At 39.7% G+C, this 23014-nt stretch overlaps 1 protein-coding gene across 1 annotated transcript; it reads right to left on the bottom strand.

Annotated features, from left to right (window-relative positions):
• Positions 1 to 5195: 5195 nt before the first annotated feature.
• Positions 5196 to 22868, bottom strand: scn4bb (sodium channel, voltage-gated, type IV, beta b). The gene is made up of 8 exons (XM_054756121.1): positions 22063 to 22868; positions 19633 to 19725; positions 17819 to 18941; positions 17446 to 17651; positions 14313 to 14476; positions 14025 to 14244; positions 10848 to 10977; positions 5196 to 10661 (listed from the first exon to the last, which is right to left on the bottom strand). The coding sequence occupies exons 4-8, from the start codon at positions 17534 to 17536 to the stop codon at positions 10562 to 10564; spliced, it is 705 nt and encodes a 234-aa protein (XP_054612096.1). The 5' UTR covers positions 17537 to 17651; positions 17819 to 18941; positions 19633 to 19725; positions 22063 to 22868; the 3' UTR covers positions 5196 to 10561.
• Positions 22869 to 23014: the final 146 nt, after the last annotated feature.

Raw genomic sequence — 23014 nt, forward strand, 5'->3', positions numbered from 1 at the left:
TCCTCTCTGTTCGGGACTAGCACGTATACAAATCCAACATCCCCAGACCATTACGCACCACAGAGCGTGGACCCAGCATGGTTGAGGGGGGTTCGTTTGGGCTGGACGGTGGTGGATTTTTGGTCAAAGCGCGTCCAAATTGGATCACTTGGCAGTTGGCACCCAAGGGAGGGCACCCACCTGTGAGGGCAGGAGTGACCGCATCCCTTTGCACAGTACGGACCAGGGAAAGGCGCACGGAGGCTCTACCACGGCACTTTTGTTAATTAAACATAAACTACAGAGATCTATGCAAGTCCATTATACGACGCGAGACTTTTCTTTGTCTACAACACAAGTGGGTAGAAAGCACTGCGGTTGGAGTGGAGCTGTGCGCGCAGTACAGCAAAAGCAAGTAGGTAAAACAAACCAGAAATCACTGAAATATTCTGATACATGCAAGCAATTTTCTACTTAATTTGCTTTGGGCCATTTTGCGAAATTGTCCACCGCGATTTCACATTCAGTAGGATTACTCCCATGCAGTTCATATACAGTATATCAGGTGGTCAAGTGAAGACGTTCAATAAACAGTATGTAGCAATCAAAGTTGTTTGATTTGACGCCACCAGTGTGTTGTTGATGATGTTTTTAATTCACGACTAGTAGCTATATGTTTGTACTCAGAGGTATGCTTATGGGGTGCTTGCAATAAGATAGCATAATGGCCTTCCCTTTCAAACTGTACACATCAAGTGTTTGCTTTTTCTTAATGTATGCAGCTTGTTGATCAAAGGGTATTGAATAAACACTTTCTACTCTCAAAGTAGCCCAGTTTAAATAATCTGCTGTTACTGTATATGAGAGTGTCAGTACTTACCCATCAGTGCACCTATGGCATGTATGCGTTTTATGTCCGACAACTTAAAGCTCAATTGGCACGCTGGTGTCAAATGAAGCTCACTGCTGACATCTACTGGTTGAACATGTACATACACGCAGGCCCACACGCTGTCAGGATCAAAACGGAGTGTTTTATACACAGCTCTTGTGCTGGAGGTGTTCGTAATAAAGTGCATGAAATAGACTACTGAGTTATTTTTAAGTTTTCAACTTTTCAATACTGACACTGAGTTTTTCTGGAGTACACTAGATCACCAGCGCAGGGCAAGACAGTGGGTAATCGATATGCCCATAAATATTATCTATTCTTGACACACTGCTCTGAAACTCTCCTGCAAGCTTAACGTTGACATTCTCCTCCAAATTTTGGATCAACATTTGCAAGAAGTGACTTTTTTTTATTAGATTCAGCTCCAGACCCCCCCCCCCCATTCAATTGGCATTACTCACTCGCAACACAATCCTTTAAATGCGCCTCATACACTTATCACATTTAAAATATAGGTGCTCACCACTAATAAATGACTGTCAAAACCAGTGCTTCTGTAGCCAAACAAACTGTTGTCTCAGCACACAACTATGGTGTGTTCAAGGACCGTCAAACACACAACTATAGTGTGTTCAAGGACCGTCAAACAAAGTGCGAAATCTAAACGCCTAATGAAAAAACATCAGTGAAGCATAAAGACATAACTGAAAAATTGCGGGCTTTCTAACAGTGGCACATGCATGCTGTGCCTTTTACCTGTATTATCACATGTACATAAATTATTACTGACTTATGGTGAATGAGGTGTCTTCTAAGAAAAGTAAAAAAAAAAAACCCGATTGAGTCTTTTTTTCACCAAAAAAAAAAAAAAAAAAAATCAGCACATTTTCAGAATCGTGAATGCTGAATGTCGAACGTGCGTGAATCCACTCTTGTCACTTCACTTTCAAATAGCAGTAGCTTCCTGTGAAGGCTTCTTATTGCTAATGAAAGCAGACACTGTTCGGGATTCATACAACAGTTCAATTCTATCATTCTGTCAATCAAAGGAAAAAAAACATGAAAACCAATCCGATGTCAATCACACATATGCTAAGCTATCTGAACAAAATGTGAACAAGTTGGCTTTGTGTTATACACTTGGTGACAAAGCAAATTTGTTTAATTAATAAATTAATAGAGGTGTCGCAAGATCTCGTGAGATTATAACGTGACAAGAGTTCTCGTTCAGAAAAAACTGTCATGGGCACGAGGCCTGGGACGATAGTAAATAAATTAACACACGGTATACACAATACACATGTTAAAATGTTAAAATCTCATCCCGTCTCGTAGATCCAAGCTTGTGTATTGTCGCGTCTCATGACACTCCTACAAATAAAACCTTTTAAAATATAGGCCAAAATTAATACCAAAAACGGCCCCTTGGCCGCCCTTTGGAGACCCCTGGATTTGTCCGAAAAATAAAAGTACAGGCAACACAGTATGGCCACGTTTTGCACATTTTTCACCGTTTTGTGTGCAGCGCGTTGGCATTAGAAGAGTTACATAGCTGGGGTGTCTCATAGCTATCCAAACAAACTTGAATTCGAAAGCACTTTTCAGTCACTAAATGCTGCACAAAGTGTTTTAAATATACAGTCGGCTCTTGCCACTTTGCGGTTCAAACATTACGTTTTTTTTTTCAAAATTAATGAATTTATTTATTCATGATCACTGTTTCTTGATGAACTAAAACCTATTAAAAATAAAAATATATATATATTTAAGCAAATTGTACATATTCTTGGCCTAAATTAAGCATTTTCAAGCACAATAATGGCTAAATGAACTAAAACGCAAATATAGTGTAAGGCAGGGGTGCCCATTATGTCAATTGCGAAGGTAGTTTGGGTCGATCGCATAAACGTCACTTGGTAGATGTCATATCCGTCAGCTGATGTTAAGCTCTCCTCCTGATTGGATTGGATTGCAATGGTGAGCAGATGTCTCAAACTATACACAGAGATGCAACTTTCAAGATTCAAGAGTTTTATTGTCATATGCACAGTAAAACAGGTAGTTCTACTGAAATTCTTATTCTGTTCATTCTCCCTAAAAAAAAAAGAAAGAAAGAAAACACAAGAAAATGAACAAGAACAGAAGAAACATCGATACATCTTCCGATTATGGATAAACTAGCTGAGCGGTAAGATGCCTAAATAGAAAGAAAAAGTGAATTACTTGAGGGCTTTGCTTGGCGTCATGAACTCCACTATAGAAATGCATGTTTTTCTACTCTTCCCTTTCTTAAACTATTATTTCATGACGAATAGGAAAATGTTCCCGTTATGAGAGCGTTTTGACTTCGGCTGCATCGCCTTTTGCATAATCATTTTCATTTCTTGCATATTGGGATGTTTGATAGCAAATGCTAACTGGACATACTCCATAAAGTATGTGTCTAATGAACGCTACACAGCTATTTTGACTGACATATTAATTTACTTATGTACACAACTACTGAGGAATTGTGTAATTATTTTATTGCCATATTGAATTGGGAATGATATAAACTACTTTGATTACCTGTAAACTTTGAAACTGTGAATGTGAAATATTAATCATTATTATTTAGTATAACAGTTTTAGATTTCATATACAGTATATGTTATAGGTTTTATAGTAAAGGATAGATCATGTCGACTTATACTGTAACTTGCACCCTGATATACATGTACAATATACATAAATACTCATATTTATAAAGACTGTAAATATATATTTTCCACATTCATAGTAGGAAGTAGATCTTTGGGACTTCGTCATTTTAAAAGTAGCTCGCAGGCTGAAAGTGTGAGCACCCCTGGTATGAGGCATTTGACTACTTTGATGAGGTATCACTAGTAACACAAGCGCCAGACTCCATAGGCAGAACAGGCTTTTATTGCACAATACAAATATGCTAATCATAACACAGCTAGTGTTGTGACCATAATCTAGCCAAAACTCATCTCTGAGCCTGTGACGTCACTTCCTGTCCACACGTCCGGAAGACATTTATTGCAACACAGTCTTATTTATGTCTTCAATGTCTTATTTTCTCGGATTATTTCTACTATGTTGAGTAAAAAGGTGACTATAGGTGTGTTATCCCATGTCTAGGGGGCTCTAATATTGTTAAATCCATATTTAGAAGGTTGTAAATAGGTTTTTTATGCTCTAACTACAAAAATATTTGATTTACAAATAAGGAATCCTACGATTTGGTCTGGAATCAATTAACTGCAAGAAACGAGGGATTAGTATATACAAACAGAAATGAGACGCATATGAATGTTTATACATTTGAAGAAACACGAAGGACACCAGTTGCTATTTTGGCAGCGAGGCTATACGTCAATCCTAACAGTATTTCGGCAGCTAGGCCATATGCCAATGCTAACAGTTAGCCTCCTTGTAGAGAGGCTTTAATGCGAAGATAGCAGAACACACCTTGTCATTAAAACCATGTAAGGACCACTTTTGTGTGAGAGCAAAAGGCGGATCATTTCTCAGACATTTATCATTTATTAAACAAAAAGTTAGCACGAGCTAATGTGCTTTTCTTACCAGTACTGAGGTTGCTGCTGTGTGCTTCAGAAACCACCAGGTGAGCATAAAACGGCAAACGTTAGCATCAGGAAGTAGTAGCTCTAAATACAGGAAGAGATAATTGGACCGTACCAAGTTCCCACAGTGCCAAGGGGGGTTGGGGTCACTTTACTGGTATTCTATTGCGTTTTATGTTAGATTAGTATTTTTATATTTTTGGGTATTATCCGTTTTCTATGCTGCTTATCCTCAATAAGGTCGCGGGTGTATGCTGCAGCCTATCCCAGCTGACTTAGGGCGAGAGGCGTGGCACACCCTGGACTGGTCGCCAGCCAATCACAGACTTTTGGGTATTATTGTTAAAATATATATTTTGTTCACTGTCATATTTTAGTGTTTTATGACTAATATCTTGTGTGTCTGTGATGTTGTTAATTTTACACTGCATGCCAAGTAAATACAGGGCCGGCATTGCAGATACCGGTAAAGTTTACTTGAAAATGGCCAAAATTTTCAAGTAAATTTTTCAAGTAAATCACAAAATCCCGCCGGGATTTTGTGATTTTGCTTTTAATATGGATCAAACTTATTTGAGAGCAAATTATAGCAATATACATAAACGCAACAATATAAGACAATGCAACAATATCAACAAAATAATACAATTATTCCCTTTTGTTACATGCATTTATTTGAGATTAATAAATTCATTTGCAAAATAACCAAAAAGTAAAAAAAAAAAAATGCAACAATATGAACAACACAACAACAAAAATCACATTTCACACAATTTATGAAAATAAACTTAGAAAAGAACAAAAAAATCCCATCACGCTAATACTATACACAAAATCTCGCGAGATTAAAACGTGATGAGATTTCTCGTTTGGAGAAAAGCTGTATCGCGAGAACCGGACAGCCAGAAGCCAATCAGACTGTGAACTATGGCATCGCTACGATGAATGAAATAGTACATACAGTACATACAGTAACATAGAAGTGGCAGTGTGCAAAGCATTATTAAACGTGGGTCCCGGGATGAGACTAGTTGAGAACCCCTGTTTTTTTTCATGCCTTCATAACATAGCAACACAAAACACAATTAGCTCCAAACTTGATTTTATTTAATGTTTCAGTTATCACCAGAAAAAGAGCTGACATACAGGGAGAACCTCTAAAGGCGTGGAGGGAGAGGGAGAGCGAGAGCATCGTATAGCGGAATACTAGCATGCAGAGGTTGATAATTCCATATGATATGATAAGTCTGCAGTCTTAAAACAAGTAAAGAGGTTCCATCCCACCAGATGCTCCTCTCGCTGTTCTCCCTCCCATCCTCCGGCTACAGAAGATATTGAATTGTATTGCTCGCAATATCATCACAGTGACGCAGAGGGTCATTGTTACAATTGTTCAGAGCATGCACTTACTGTATATTTGTCATTTGCATAGAACTGGTGATCATCACACATAAACAAACAGAAGCTATTTGGCCAATTCCCAAACAAATCACTCCCGTTTTGATGGAGTCTCCATTCAGTACAAGTATCTAACGGCAATGCTGCAGTTTGTTTTGTTGTCCTCAAGTTCACACAGAGGACAATGCTAATGAACTCTCGCTAAAGAAGTTAAATTTCACTTGCAAATTCACCGGTGCGTTGCATTTTATTGCTCAATAAAGATGCAAAAGTCAGTCATTTGGGATTTTTTTTTTTTTTAATCAGGAAAAAATTCTTGCCGTTTCTGCATTTTAAAACTGTAAATAACATCATTAATTATTATTATTCATTTGCAGATTTTACACTGTTGTACTGAAAACCTTTTCAGTCACAAAAGTGAGTCCACCCCACACAGTTCACCGTTTTATTATTTCTTCTCAAAGGGGCGATACCGTATAATTTAGAACAGTGAGTATACAGCTTGTATAGCGGTATAGAGTTACTATACACTGAAAATAAATCAACACACAGACATAAATAGCAGGCAAAACAAGTGAGTACACATTTTCTTTTCATAATATTGATGTGTATGACATGATTCCCGTAATATTTTGACTTTATTCCCGTAATATTATAACTTTTCCCCAACCTAAATTTAAAAAATTACTACTTAATTTTGTTTTGTTTGTTTCTTTTAACTTTTAAAAACTGAATAACTTAATTTTTCTTTAACATTTCAACTCTGTGCCACTAAAATGACATTATTATTGCTCCCACTACCCAGATTCCTGGTCGCAGAAAGCATGAGTTACCAGAGAGCATGCAAACACCAGGCCAGCACTCTCCCGCTATCACAATGACAAGATGACCCCAGCAAAGCAGACAAAGGAGCAGGTGAGGGGAAAGACAGCAAACAAGTGAGCGAGCAGTGGAACAGATGAGCAACAAGGCAACCCACCACACCACGCCAGCCAGCACCAGTCGGGAAACACACACCCAGGAGAGGTAGTGCCGCGCCCAAAAGCCGCTGAGCGACGAGGGCCAGTAGAGCACCAGAGCCTAGAAGGCGAGAACGGCTGCCAGGCAGCCGCCGGGCCCCCACCACCCACCGGAACAGCACCCCCTACAGGCTCGCAGCCAGATGAGGGATAGGCAAGGATGCGGAAAACAGTCCAGCGAAGCACGAAGACAGGCAGCAACAAACACCCAAGCATCTGACTGAGCACCGCACCCGCGACGGACGACGCCTGCCCCCTCCACCCGTCACCCGGGGCCACGACCCTTGCGAGCGAACCACGCCCAGCACAGCCACCGTTTTTGTGATTATGTATATTCACTTTCTCTTTTGATTTCCAATTCATGTGAACATTTTTTTTGGCGATGCTTAACGCACTGGCGAGAAGTTTAGTTTCAAATTGTGTTCCAGGACCGTCCGAACAAAGTGCGAGATCTCTTGACAAAAAAACATTACCAGTGAAGACATGTAAAAAAACAGTTTTTTAACAATGGAACATGTATACTGTACATTTGACCTGTTTTATCACATATTTAGAAATTATTACCGACTTAGGGCTTTATAGTTTATAAACTTTATATGGGAAAAAAACCATTATCACAGAAAAAAAACAATATATATATATATTGTGTCCAAAAATGTTCAATTGCGAATGTTGCTGCCATACAAGCTGTTAACTGACTAATCTAAAGTATATCTATAGCATTGGTGGGCTCACTTTTGTGAAAGACTGTACCTGAAATTCTCTGAACCCTGAGATGAGATTATGAAGTCATTGCACATTTCCCGCGGTACCAATCCAGCCTCTTTGCATTGTTTCCACTTAAAACCACTCCATTACTTCTCATCTCGTGTTGTCACAAAGATAACCCGACCTCAGTTGCTTGCTTTCTTCATCCCCCCCTCCTGCGATGACACACATCGTCTACGAGTAGAACAGCAGTATTGCTTCTAGTCAGCGGTTAAAGAATGGAGGCACAACAAGAAATGCCATGACAGTATGCGGATCGAACACCTGTCGCAGGCGTGTACATTCACATTTGTCCCGCTCTTCAGAGGCATTCCTTTCAAGGTGCAATACTATACTGTAAATGTAATACGTATAGATTCATTTCCTGACACGATAGTTCATGATTATCCTTGCTTGGCACAGTCAGTACCTGTACATTCCTTGAACACTGTAATATGACACCGAGTCACATGGTCATGGAGTTAGAATCATGTTCTTAATTCATGGGGAAGACAAAGCATATTTTTAGCTTCCCTATGGTATGCATGGAGTGATATAGTGGACACAGACAACACATAGCACATATAGCTTTAGCCATAGGAATATAATAAAACTCACAGACACATGGGTTACAATGACTGTACCTCCCAAATCTAAAGCTATTACTTGTAATGTAATAAAATATATACCCCTCTCATCTGTATTATTAAAGCTTTGTCTACTTGTTGGCTCATGTTACATGCATACTGTAAATTGCATTGGTTATTTTCCATAGAAGCAGCAACAGTACATTTGTCTGTATGAGTAAGAGGGATTGTTTTTTTTTTTGTTATCGTTATGATGTTTTACAGCATGTACTGCGACCTCACTGGCGGAGGAACTGGGATGCAACAGCAGGCACATCTGTTTGATATCAAGCCAAGACAAGAACAATGATGAAGATGTTTAAAGGTAAGCCGTAAGCGTCACTGTGTCTAAAATGACGGCGCAATATTGTCATTTCGGTTATGTAATGTGTGTCTATGTGTGTCTAAACCATTAAACGAGGACGATCCAACCAAGCTGTAGCCACGCTACATTGGTTATTTTTCTTTCAAGAACTGTCAAATATTTGCGTGTAAACTGTCCAACTTCAGTTAAACAATGCATGACTGTGTTTTTTAACAAGTACCATGACATTACTCCTTCCTTAAACTAGCACTCTTTCACACATTTGAGTCATTTTGCGACTGGGAGATTCACTCATAGTGTTCATAGTCATTGCATATTGACCTGAATATATATAAGGTATTTTTTCCATAGAAGACAGTCTGTGTATAATTGATAGGTCTGTAATAATGTCTATGTTTGATACACGGCCCGCTCCTCCCTCTCCAAACCCTCCTTCTAGCTTGACGTTGACATTGTCCTCCGATTTTGGATCAACATTTGTAATAAAAGTGACTGCTGTAATCCAAAAATTTGCTGAATCGTGACTTCACTTCACTGATTCACTGTTTATGTGTTATTTTATTATGTGTTTTGCTGTAATTTTACCAATTGCCCGTGTCTTTCGTCTGTGTAGCTTTCTCGGCTGGCTGCTTTGCAGCCACGCCACTCTTTAAAAGTATATTTTAGAAGGTTTTCCTGAAATCTGACCTGGTAAAAATAGCAGAATACTAAAAAAACAACAACAACATAGTCAACCCAACCGACAGCATTACGTTTGGGAATATTTGAGTTACGACACGTAACAAGTCATGGAAGCTGACTGTGCAGCTTTTGATATTTATTTTGAATTTTTGGTCCAGAACAGGGAATGGGCGCATAAGTGTGAACACTGCTTTTGTTAACAACCGAAAAGGAGTTCTGATGTTCATAAGATAATGCCGATCAACGACGCTGAGTCATCAAACTATTGAGCAGGAAAAAAAGTAGAATCAATAAAATATGATGAATATGATTTAACTCAGGGGAGTCCGAACTTTTTCCAGGATGCAAGGGGCCACTTAAAAACACAAACACATACACATATTTTTATATATTATTTTTAAGTGGCCCCTCACACCCTGGAAAACGTTTGGACACCCCTGAGTTAAATCATATACACACGCCCATATTTTTATATACTAGTTTTAATGTGTGTTTTATATTGTTATATATATATATTTTTTTAATTTTGCAAAAAGGTGAAAAAAATGTGTCAACATTTCAGCTTTCTCTCGTTCCATTGTGCTTTTTTGCTTTATTTTTCCCATTTTTGTTTGTTTTTATTTCGACAATGTGTCGATGGCTAATAAAAAATGAGCCGCAGGCCGCACCTCTACTTTACCCCTAATTTAACTGACACAAAGATTCATTCTGTCTTTTTTTTTTTAATGTATGTCTTCAAAAAGAGGGGTCGTCTTGTATTTGGTTCAATACAGTTTGCTGATCTGTGTAATAAGAGCCATCAAACAACTGCTGAGCAGCTTAAAGATATGATGAATAAAATATGATGAATTGAATATGGTTTGAATGATGTTGAAAACCTGATTTTTGACATAGTTTTATCTTTATATTTTTCCAAAAATGAGATATGAAGTACAGGGACTACAGGGTCGTTTTATATTCAGGTCAATATGGCAATTTTTTGGGGGCGGCATGGAGTCAGTATTGTTAATGTGCTTTGGATTTGTGCTGCACACAGAAAAACACAACATGCAGTCAATTAAATGTGTGTTTAAAAAGGAAAAGATTCACTGTTGTATCTATGGTGAAAATATGCTGATCGCTTGTGGAGTTTGAAATATGAAGGGTCAAAAATAGTCAGCTAAAGTGTCTTTGGTGGTGTTTCTTAGTGCACATAAGACAAACACTATTGCATTATTTGTGTGCTAGCGTGCTTGTACAGTACAATTCTGCAATGAAGGTGCATAAATAAAAGCACTCCTATGCTTTAGAATACATGCACTTCCTCATTTCTGTTTTGGAGTTTTGGGTTTTGAATCCACTTTGGATCCCGAGAGGCCGTTTTCTGTGTTGTCGATCCCTGATGAAGTTACAAGGCACTCCTTACTGCTCGAGGGTTTGAGGCGGAGGAGGAGAAGGAGGAGAGAGGAGGTGAGGTAGTTAGGATAGGGGGATGCAAAAAAAGACATCAGCATTATCTCGAACTTCAGCATGCACATGTAGTTTGCCTATTGTCAGGACATGAATGTTTGTCGATATTGAACGTGACAGCGACAGTGACACTAAACTCACTTTTTCTCCTCAAGCTTGGAAAGAACAAAGAGAGTGAAGTTCTTCAGTAGCATGAAGCCCATGAGCAATGCAATGGCTCCGCCCACCGCTGAGGCAATGATGATGGTCAGCGTGTTGTCCACCACCCTCACTGCAAACAACAGAGGAGTCACTGCACTGTCATGAAATGTTGTGGATCATGACGAAAGAGGCCTTCTTGCAGATTAAATGTTTGTTTGTTTTCTCCTTAATACAGTGTACAAAATCAATGTGAATAAAAGTTGCCTCATAATTGATGTTTTTGCAGTAATTTCTTAGTATGTTTGACTTCCTGTTCCTGTCTCTAATTTGCCTAGTGGGTGTGGCTGGCAAACTATCATCGGTCTATGGCAGTAGCCTCAAACTCGAGGCCCTATATTTTATATTTTGTGGCCCCCTACTTGACATCAGAGTTGAGTATAGCACGGCCCGCATGTCCTCGGTGTTTTATACTAAAGGGATAGTTCCGATTTTTTGACATGAAGTTGTATGACAACGCCATCAACAGTATGCAGTCGACCCTCACAGTTTGACATCACTCCCTCATTCTTATTGGGGGTTTTTTCCTCAAAAATCTATTAATTATTAAATGATGGCGATTTCGTGGTTGATTATGGCCCATTATTAGTCAAAAAATATTGAAAGACAAGTCATACTGTATGTAATATTCTGGTCAATAGGCGTCAGTAAAGACACAAAACATTGATGAGACATGACATTACATTACATTCCCTTCACACTGCATGGAGTCAGCCATGGCATGTCGTGACATAGTGAAAAAAAATTCTCCTATTCTGTGTGGAAGTGGTAAGTTTTTGGCTTCTTACTTTGTCCTTCTTCCCCACTCCGTTTGAAACCCTTTCTTAAGATTAGAATAAATAAATTGGAGGCTAACTACTTAGCTCGCTAGCATGCTATGCTTAAAACTGTGGTCGTCATTTTTTATCCCTGCAGTGATCTCGTAGCCTGCGCATTGGCAATATGATGTAAACAAAGAATAACAGGAGTGTAAAGGTGACTAAGCTATTTCATGTCTACAGGGCTCTAATAAGTGTACAAAAATGTATTTAGAAAGTCAGGTTTTATATGCTGTAACTAGGAAAATATTCTACTTACTAATATTGAATCCTACTGAGAAATTCACTTATCACGGTCGGGAACCAATTAACCACGAAAAAAAGGGATGACTGTAGTGCATCAACAGTGACTCTTCCGGCACTTTGCCCTGTGAGCTGAGTTCTGGTTTTTGGTGTTGAATAAAGTAGTTCCAGCTAGTTGGTGGAGTCAGAAAAGTAAAGTGTTTTGCTTCTCAAAACAATATACGTTCAAAGGAGTACCACCTTTTTGTTTATGGTGGTCGCAACCAACGTTTAGGTGCATACCGGATGTAGACGCGTTGTGCACATGCGCTTTGACAACCCAGTAATCACAGTCTTCCATCATAGAAAACACACGAAGAAAATGACGCCACTTTCATGTTAAAGGCAATCGATTTGACTGTCAAGACAAGGAAACATGGCAGCTTCACGTAAGCTTAGCATCAATGAATGTATGGTATATGATGTTGGAGACGGCAATATGAAAAGCTGACGCAAAGGGAAAAGACAATAAAAGCTTTCAGAGGTAAGAAAAGCAGATGGCCTGAACTAGAAAACGTGCTTGAAGACTGGGTAAATACACAGAAAGTAGACGGCTGCATGTGAAGAGCAACTTTTGCAGAAGTCTGTCGGCGAATCCTTACAACGTGGAGCAGAAAAAAACACTATCAACGGGTTTCGAAAGGCTGGACTACTGCCAGATGAAGAGGACGACACCCAGAACACACCGAAAGAGAGAGAGAGACCGACGGCGTGTGTGATGAAGGAATTATGACGCTGTTCTATTCTGGCACGGAAGAGGAAGACTTTAGTGGGTTTTCGTTCCCAAGAGAACGGCGATGAATTACTTTTCTGGTAGCTACTGTTATCTATGTTACGTGCACAATTCGGCACTGTTTAGTCGTGTACTGTTCTGCACTGTTTAAATAGCTGTTGAACCACTTTTTAACACGTACTTTTTATAAAAAAAGCTATTATTTTATTAAAAGTTAAAAACGCCTTTCTGTGTAATGTCTTTCCGTGCACTAAATATTATGACATTTTATGACATGGACACCTGCGGCTTATAGTTCGTAAGACTTATATGTGTACCAAAAAAATGTGTTCTTTAAATTTAATGGGTGGTCTTATAAACCGGTGCGTCTTATACACCGGAATTTACGATAATACATTTGCATCAAAAAAACTTTTGACACGAACAAGTCAGACCTCATAATCGCTCAGCGATTTAAAAATGTTATGCTTATCCATTGTTGTGGATGTGTTTGACGGTACTCTCACTTTAACTCTCTCAAATTGCAAATATGCAATATGATTTGACCACCAGCCTAAAAAAGTGATTCTTAACATGAATAAGAATAATATCAAATGGGTACTCACCACAAATGAATGACAATGAAAGATGATTGATAGAACAGATGGAATCGGAAGTCACGTTCTAGCCTTTAGCCTGGTCGTCAGGCTAGCGCAATAACCGCGGCACCGCCTCCATCTCCTTTTAAAGCAGCGAGCGGTGGTACGTGGCTCCACTTCGTCGCAGACCGCGTCCCAACTAGCTGTCGGGAAAGCATTTCTCCAAGCTGCATCTACATAATCTACACTGCTTACGTGTTGTAATTCCAGTAATGACTTATCATCATATATTAACTGTTGAAATGCTCCACACCCACAGGGCGCTGCAATTGTGCACTGGCATCGCGTTGTTACGTCGTGCATGTATTCTGTGCTGTACTGTAATGGGCTGTAAATTATTACCGACTTAGGGTGTAAAAAAATGCCTATTTTTGGAGAAAAAAAATCCTAAACTGAGATAGCAAAGCATTTATGAATAAAGTTGGATGCCAAGTCAAAAAAGGTCATAGTAACATTGCTGCATGTATGAAAGATTATAGCATCTACTAATCAGATTCCCATCAGATTGTACGTGTACGGCTCACAGTGGGAATAAATGCATTTCTATTTAGTAACTCCTCATTCTGATACAACACCAGTATTCTTAGTATAAGTGTCAGTTTGTTCTTTGCGTGGAGTACAACCTCTTGTCAAATCAGGCCTCACTCACACTCGTCCACTACAATGAGTCTGAAGATGGCGCTGTGGTTCTTGTCCTTTTCTTTGCGGTTGCGTCCAAAACAAGTGTACTGGCCTCCATCCTCAAAGGTGATGTTCCACAACAAGATGGAAATGTTGTTATTCTTGTTCTTCCCCACAAACTCAAAGCGCTCTTTGTACATCTTCACATTCGGCACAGCCCCCTCTGTCGGTATCATGGCCTCACACACCTGGTGACAAAGGGGGAAGTTGTCAAGCCGTGGTGTTGTGAATTTCTCCAGTGGGAAGAAGGTCTTACCTTTTGATTGGTACCGTTGTCGTTGAACTGCCAGTTGAAATAAAGGTTCTCAATACCGATGCAGCTAGAGTAGGTGCAGGGCAACATGACTGTGCTGCCGTTCACCGCCTCCAGGAAAGGAATCTTCCCGACGGACATCTCCAGGGCCTGAGCAGCCCTCACACCTGGGGAGCAACATATAAGGATGACTGACGCTGTTAGAAAGGTATTTATTAAACACTTTGAACTAACATCTTTATTATTAAGGGTTTGCAGTGGTGTTTTCTAGTACCATATGGTATACAGTATACTATACAGTGTTCCCTTGTTTAGCGCGGGGATAGCTTCCCAAAATAGCCAGCAATAAGTGAAAACAATGGTCTACAGCCAATCAGGATGCAGAAAACAATGGGTGGTGCAGACAGATGAGAGACTTCCCACAATGCAATTCTTCTTAAAGGGCCAGGCTCGGCCTGCAATAGAATTCATAGCTGCAATAAAATAAAAAGAAGCACTAAAAAAATTCTGCGAAAGAGCGAATCCGCGAAAGGTGAACCGCGATAGCGCGAGGGAACACTGTACTATACTATACTATATTGACCCAAATATAAGACTGTGTTTTTTGCCTGGAAAACAGTCTGATGTCTCATCTTATAATTGGAGTCTTGAGCGGTGTACATGTACATGCAGGCCGCCAGTGGAGGTGCACAAAGACCCATGGCAAAGCGCCCTTTAAAATTAATTTTTAGAAGCTTTTTGTCAAATCTGAGCTGGAAAAATAGATTAATAGAATAATAACCTACGTATTCAACCCAGCAGACAGAATTATGATTTCAAATACAGTCAAACCACAGTTTTCGTACGCTCTTTTGCCTTTCGTACACTCTCGATTTTCATACAATATTGCACATAACAAACTAGTCAGTTTGTCCTGTCCTGTATCGTTCCGCAAAATTGAGTGCCCAAACAAAGCACCCTACACAAGTAACAAAGTAACACAATGTACACTTTCCCTGTAACCATTTACTGGGGTTATGAACGATAAACCAATGCGACATCCGGTTTGACAAGCGAACGATTCGGTTGCTCTGGTTGCACCTTCTGTACTGATAAGAATCAGCCATAAATCTTTACATGAATCGATTGTGGAGACATGCACCGGGTATGGAGACAGAAGCAATCGGTTGACAGAGTGTCTTTTAAACAATGCGAGAGCCTGGGCTGCTGGTGGAAGCGGTGGCAGAGCTAGAGAGTTTTCATTGGGGTGGCCAAGGTGAGACAATTACTCACATGGGGATGGCAATAAGTTGATACCTGAAATGTCTCGATGGCCGTCCGGCCACCCCTGACCACCACGTAGCTCCACCAATAGGTGTAAGGATTGTCGTGCATGCTCCATAGCTTGCCATGACTGAAGACGAGAATGGATGTAAATACTAGCAGGCATGCTATCTAATCACCGTGAAGATTTTTAACACATCAGCAAAAAAAAAAAAAAGAAAATACGATGCTCAGTCTGAAATGTTGCACGCTTACTATTGTTATGACATTTTGAGTATGAGATTTTTTACTTTTCCAAGCTAACACAGCATTTTCCTTGCACCCATGTGACAAAAAAAAATACTTATCTGTGCTTGGACACACTTTTGAAGACATGTGTCATTATTTAAGGGGCTTTGCACTATTATTGATTGAACTGAAGGTTAAGACTTCTGTTTTTTCATTGTTATATTTTACTGTATATAGATAGATTGATGGATGTTTATTGTCATTGCACACAGTATACAACAAAACTTAGTTTGGTGGCTCCACTTCCATTTCTACATTAAATGTTCCAAATGTAACAGGTATAAAAATCCATCCATCCATCCATCCATCCATCCATCTTCTATGCCGCTTATTCTCACTTATTCTCACCGGCTGACTTCGGGCGAGAGGCAGGGTAGGTATAGAAATATACATATAAAATATAGCATGTAAAATCCCATCAAACAAAAAGATGTTCATTCAGCAAGTCTTTTTTGGTCTGTGTCTAAACAATAAATACATTTGACATGTTATTCTGTTGACGGTTGATATTTACACATTTGAAAATACTGTAAGAATGCCACTTTGATATAATTGGCATCTTTATTTTATAATGTAAGACTAATGTCTATATCAACAAACATTAACCGTAGAATTGAATCGTTCTGTTTTTAAAATACATCAGTTTAGAATTTTGTATCGTAACCTGTGTACTGTATCTAGATTCGAATTGAGTCATCTATCACAAAGAGCTTTACATCCTCACTAATCACATTTATGAAGGAGTAACTTTGTTACTAATTCAGTTACTTTTTGGGGGAAGTCACTAGTAACTCTAACTAATTTGCCCAACACACGCTAAAACACCAACTGTGACATTTACTGAAATATATTTTGCACTGCTGTTTCTTCTTTGCTTTGCGTTCACACCCTGCCACAGTTTGCTTACAACAAGGTCAAGGTCAAGGTCAACATGCAGTCTGAGCATCACCACGTCAAAAAGGGAGAATAGAAGGTTGGCATCGAGACTGAGGCACAGTGAAGGAGGTCATATGTTATTGATTCATTCACATTGCACCCTCACTATCGCGCGCTGTCCTCTAGCATGGTGCATGGTGAGTTTGCAAAAATAGAAACATTAGAGTGGAGAGTGACTGACACCCTTCCTGTGTCCATACTCTTGTGCTTTCACAAGTACACACCGTACACACATTCTCGTACTACAATCATTCCGTAGTTCAGACTAAAAAACTATCAAACCAAGCAAGTCAAGTTTCAAATCTAATTTGGTATGTATACCAAAGTCCATCTCTATTGAATGTCTTAACAAGTATAATGTACCCAGAAGCACCATTGCATTAACCGTGTTTATACATAATGCAAAGCTGACTGAAAACAAATGAGAGCATCCTGCGCATGAGCTTATAAGAGGCTACCGCTGTACCTCAACTTGTTTTACTTTAAAAAGTTCAAGTTCTGATAAAAAAAAAAAAACTGCTCATGAAGGGAAGTGCAAATGTCAATGTCAGATTAGAAAAGCCACTGCAATGTTCTGATAGTTTACAGATATGATTAATCAACTTATGCTTTCTAAAAATAAATGTATAAAGCAAGAGAAAAACAGTACCAAGCAAAATGGTGACGATCAGGTTAAAGGCTGTATGCGGAAGGCCCATCTTCAGGGCAACAAACCCGTTCCAATGGACCTCCATGGCCATGGAATATCTGCTCCCAAACGACGACAGATCCAGGCCTGACTTGGGTTGACTGGTTAATTAATATCCTTTATCCCTTCTCAGCCTTGGTAGTTTACTGGGATGAACCGGGAAACAGCTGAAGGTTAGAAAGAGGACACAAAATGAAACCTATCCCTAACTCCGAATCACACCATAAAGACAGCTGTAAGAAAAAGTTGCTTTATTATTGTCCTTAAATGCAGAAAACATGTATAAGCTGCAAAACTTCAAAAGGAAAGAAGCTCATGTGTTACCAGTGCCTACCTGCTTTGGTATCGGGCAGCGTTCTCTCTTCTGAGGCCCCCCCAGCACAGTGGATCAGCGGCCGCTTCTCACTGCGCTGCACAGTCAGGGTTCATTCAAGGAGAATCCGCCAGCCCGCACTCTCACTGCAGCGACTGCCACATTGCAGGAGCAGCCTGCTTCGAGAGACAATTAGAGAGAAGAGGCGGCGGGACGGGAGGCAACGCTGCCACTGGAAACCCCCCCCAGAGAAGCTGACTCCTCCTCCTCCTATATTCGCCCCTCAGGCTAACAACTTTTGCTTGTGTCCTCTAAGCTGGCTTCAAGCCATCTCTCCCTCATCCCTCTGTCTCCACACCCTCAGCTTCTCTCGTATCCCTCTCCTTCCATCCACTCCCTCCCCCATCGCCTTTGCTGACTCGGGGTGTGTATGCAGGCACTTTTGTCAGAGTATTTGTGATGAGCAGAGAAAAGTTCTGCAGTGCAGGTTGGGCTTGTGTGATGCAGCTCCAGGGTTGAGCCAGACCACATGGTAAGCATTCGTAAGGATGCATTATTTCACTAATGCACCATGTCACTTATGCTTAGCTCCTTATTAGTGGTCAAACTCACAAACGGTGCAGCAGGGCAATCACGTTATTACAGCACCGTGTATTGATGCTTGTCTTATCTGATGCTCAGAAGGTCAAACTTCTTGTAAGGATGCACGTAGCACCTGCTACGCCCCGTCGATCTGTGCCATGCAGCTGCAAGTGCATTGTGATATGATTGGTGCAATCATTTTTCACAACAGGACAGCACCTCTAGCCTAAAGACACAAAGCCTTCCGTCATTCCCGAAGCAGGCTGATTCACTATTCACTGCGGGACATTACAGATGAGAGGCTTAGCATACAATAGCCAGACTTCATTAGTCATTGTCAGTTGACTGTTGTTGCATTTTTAACCCTTAGCAAGGGCCTTTGCTGTGGTGTCGATTTAGAAATAGCACTTTCCGGGCAGTGGACTAGTGGTTAGCATGTTGGCCTCAGGAGATCGTGGGTTCGTATCTCTGTTGGAAAATCTCTGTGTGGAGTTTGCAAGTTCTGCGGGTGCGTGGGCTCTATCCGGGTACTCCGGTAGCCGCAATGGGAACGCTTCCAAACCTGCAACAGGAAGAAAGAAAATCAGAGACTTGCTGCAGAATGACAGGCTGCTGCTGCAGGACAACACATGGCACATTAATGCCCATACACTGCTTGTACGTGCCTTGGTGGGCCGTCAGGGCCAGCGAAATCTTCTGCTGACCAGATGAACTGACCTACATTTACAACTTAAATTCTAGTATGTGTTCCATGAAATTGTATTAATTTATTCCCAACAGTCTATTATCTTCATTTCGTGGCGTGTCTCTTAGAAGCACTGCTTCCAGTATATGTATGTAAGATTACAGCTTCTATGTGTTGCTATGTCGATCTAATCTGCCTATGTCCTTAAGAATCAGTAGTGCTGGCCCATGTCACTAAACTGTTAGTAATGGGGTTGTTTCTTTAACCAATCAGATTTCAGATTTGCCTTACGGGGCCCAGCTAGCGGGCCCACAATAGTGTCAACATTTTTCCATCCCCTATTTGGTTGATCAGAGCAAAACTGTTGGACAAATATTGTCTATCCATAATCAACATCTCTGGTAAGTATGATGCATTTGATTTACATCAGTGATGTTTTTGTCATGTTGTTGGATAACTATTGATTCTGAACTGCTCCAGATGATGTTGTAGCGTAGAGGTTTGGAGTTGTCTGACGCTTGTTACATTTACAGGCAGCTTCCGCCAGCGGGTAAGAAATGTAACTCACTGTATATCAGCCATGATGGATTTGAAGATAAAGGGTTAACTGGGTCTCGCTCTTTAGTAACATCAGTGACGTGTGGTCAGGGGACATCCTCATCTATTGTGATGAAAAAATAATAATAATAATAATGTAAATAACATGAAATAAATAATAATGGTTGTCCATTGAACTGTATGATACACATATTTTCAACATTTTCTTAAACAAAAATGGCTGCATTTGCACATTTCCTGATCAAATACAGGGCGGAAACATAGGATGAGGATGTCTTTTCTCTGCTTAGTGTGCAAGCCACCTGAGTGCACTTACTGGCTGCACTGAGTTGGGTCATGGCGTTTTGTCCAGTTTCTGTTTGTCGCCAATAATATCACGTAGCAGAAACATTCATTATGCACCATGACTTTCTACAGCTTGTGTAATGACTTTTATGTGTGACAATATTCTTGCTAATCAGAATTTTCGCTGGAGTGTTTTTCACTTAACAAAAAATTAATAAATGGGACAAAGAAATACTTGAAAACAATTGGCATAATTTTTTAACCAAAGTGAATTATCTTCATTTTCTTGTAATCCTTTTAGTGAGCCAACTATATGAACATAAAAAAAACCTCCAATGGCCTCGCCAGCCATGAACCTCACTGCACGTCAATGAGTACCATATTTACAAGGCTGTTTGAAATGACATTGGTGAAACCTTCCTTTAAGAGGTAGGATGTACTCTGGGCAGATTGCCTGTCAATCAAGTTGCTCAAAGCTGTTGAATCACCAAAGCACTAAAGAGTTCACATAGACAGGATGTTGCTTGTTGGCATACCTGCTGTACAAAGTTATCTGTTCTAAGAACACTCTGAATCCAAATGGAAAAATTATTTTGCAGCTCTTAGTGCAATTCTTGTTACTTGGTACTATAATAATCATTTAGTGGTACAATGAACATTAATAGTACATATTGAAGTAGTCAGTGTACAGTTTGTATAGCAGTACAGATTTACTATCCAGTGAAAATGACTCAACACACACTCCCAATGAGGATTTAAATGCAACGCCCACTGAGGCGGTGCTCAGTCAGCCTGCCTGAAAGTTCCACTTTGCAGCCCGCAGCCTGATTCAACACTGTTTTCCCCGGTTGCTTTGTTTTTGTGCACCATAACCGTTCGCCCCACCAACCATGTTACGAGGGCCCGTTTCAGGTGCTAAAGCGTGGTCCTAAGGGTTTTGTGCTTGTGATGCGGATGGTTGTGGGGAACGTGTGATTTTAGATAAGCTCAAAGCAGATGGTAGCTGGCCAGCCCAGCTCCCTCGCCGTGGTCGCCCCCTTAGGCCTTTGCAGGTAAGTGTTGAGTGTCTTTCTCCCTCTTATTACCCTCAGGTTTCACCCCTCCGGTTCTCCCTCTATAGAAAGACTATGCAGTTGTTGCGGCAGACTGGTGAAGGCCCTTGTTAGGTTCTCGTTTCCCCAGTATTTTCTTCTGGTTGTTCAGGGTGCCCATTCAAAGTAGGCCTACACCAGGGGTGTCCAAAGTGTGGCCCGGTGGCCATTTGTGGCCTGCGGCATGTTCTAAAAAGAAAACTAAACAAGAAAACTAAAAAAAAAAGCTAAACACACACAAAAAAAAATCAGCAGAAAAAGTTATGATGTATGAAATACTAATAAAGTATATTAATTATTAGTATTATATACATATATATATATATATACAGTATATTCATAATTATGACTTTTTCTCAAAGTAAGTCTTAATTATGAGAAGAATATTTACAAGAAAGCTGAAATAGTTTGAAAATTAAAAAAAAACAGCAGAAATGGAAGAAACAGCTATAATTTTACGAGAATAAAGTAAAAATGTTAAGAGAAAAAAAGTCATAATTTTACAAGCATAAACACATAATATTGAGGAAAAATGTCATTTTAGTGACACAGTAGAAATATACATAAACGTTATTTTGAAGTTGTAATATTATGAGAAACAAAACAAAATAAAGTTGTAATTTTTGAAAAATTTGGTTGGGGAAACAGTTCTAATATTATGGGAAATAAGTCCAAATATTTATTTACAAAGATTGAAAAAAGAAAGCTGAAAATAAAAAAACACAACACCTATATCAGTGGTCCACAACCTTTTTGGACCCACGGACCGATTCGTGTTCCCACAAATCTCCGCGGACCTGAGGGTCGTATAGCTACGTAATTGATCTCATTTAGTATGTATTGTGTAAAACTAAGACAGGAACAACATCATTAAATTAAAAGTACAAAGTGAATATAGACCCACCATCCACCACTATAAGCTTGGAGTTTGTTTTTTAGAGAGAAGATTATAGCGCCGCTGCTTGATGTGTGTGCTAACAGGCAGTGTGCTAGCATGAATTAACTTGAAGCTGTGCACACAACAAATATACACATTAGCACTGGATAACGTCATCAAACTTTACCTTTATGCATTCCCACAGAGTATCAGCATTTGGGAGCAAATATGAAGTGAAAACCCCCCGATAAAAACACAGTATAGTTGACAATCTGTGCCGAGTGGGAGAAGGCTAGTGCACGTACAATGGTGCGTTCAAGGACTGTCAAACAAAGTGGGACACTCGCAACGATCAACATAAACAAAACGTCAAAATATATGATTTTTGAATTAAATAATGGCCCATATTTCCAAAATTCATATGCATTTACTTCAAATTGTATTAAGTCATTTACAAAAGTTTTTTTTTTGTGTGAGTATTTTTTTTTATCATTACACCTGAAAGGTTTCCTCAGCCCACGGACCGGTAATGGGCCCCGGCCCGGTGGTTGGGGACCCCTGACCTATCTCACACAGCTACATTCAGTTTTCTCTGAAATAACAAGAAATATCTAACAATATCTTTACAAAATATCAAAGTGGCCCTTACATCCTTTACATCCCTCCCTCTTTGTGGAAACATGTGGCCTACACCAATGTATAAAAAGCTTTCCTTTGACAAACATTGGGTTAAAGAAAAATAGACAAAGCAAACACTCCCACATGAATGGTGACAGCATTATCTGAACATAATATTAGGTTCAACATGTTCAGACATTTCATAATAAAGTGACCGTGTGAACTTTGGCTCAAGTTACATGTTGGATGTTTGCCTGTGAAGACAAAAAAACCATGCGCACAGATGAAACGTTCACATAAAAGCACAATTTAAGGATTAATCGTATAAGAAGCCGGTTGTTGCAGTTTTCAGTGAAATCTAACAAATTCCAATACACAACAAAGTACCTGCATTTATAAATATGGCTTATACAATTGAAAAGCACACTCATTTGTGGCTTAAAGCCATTTTCTCCCCCGCTCACTGTTATTTTTTCTGGAAGCATTTGCAAGATTCAACTTCATTCTTTCAAATATGTTTA

Source organism: Dunckerocampus dactyliophorus, chromosome 16 (genome assembly GCF_027744805.1).
Source record: "Dunckerocampus dactyliophorus isolate RoL2022-P2 chromosome 16, RoL_Ddac_1.1, whole genome shotgun sequence".
Lineage (NCBI taxonomy): Eukaryota > Metazoa > Chordata > Actinopteri > Syngnathiformes > Syngnathidae > Dunckerocampus > Dunckerocampus dactyliophorus.

Coding starts and splice junctions, on each gene's coding strand:
- scn4bb (XM_054756121.1), bottom strand. CDS start 17,536: ATGGCCATGGAGGTCCATTGGAACGGGTTTGTTGCCCTGAAGATGGGC. Junction 14,477..17,445: donor GATCGTCACCATTTTGCTTG/GTACTGTTTTTC, acceptor GTTGCTCCCCAG/GTGTGAGGGCTGCTCAGGCC. Junction 14,245..14,312: donor ACAACGGTACCAATCAAAAG/GTAAGACCTTCT, acceptor CTTTGTCACCAG/GTGTGTGAGGCCATGATACC.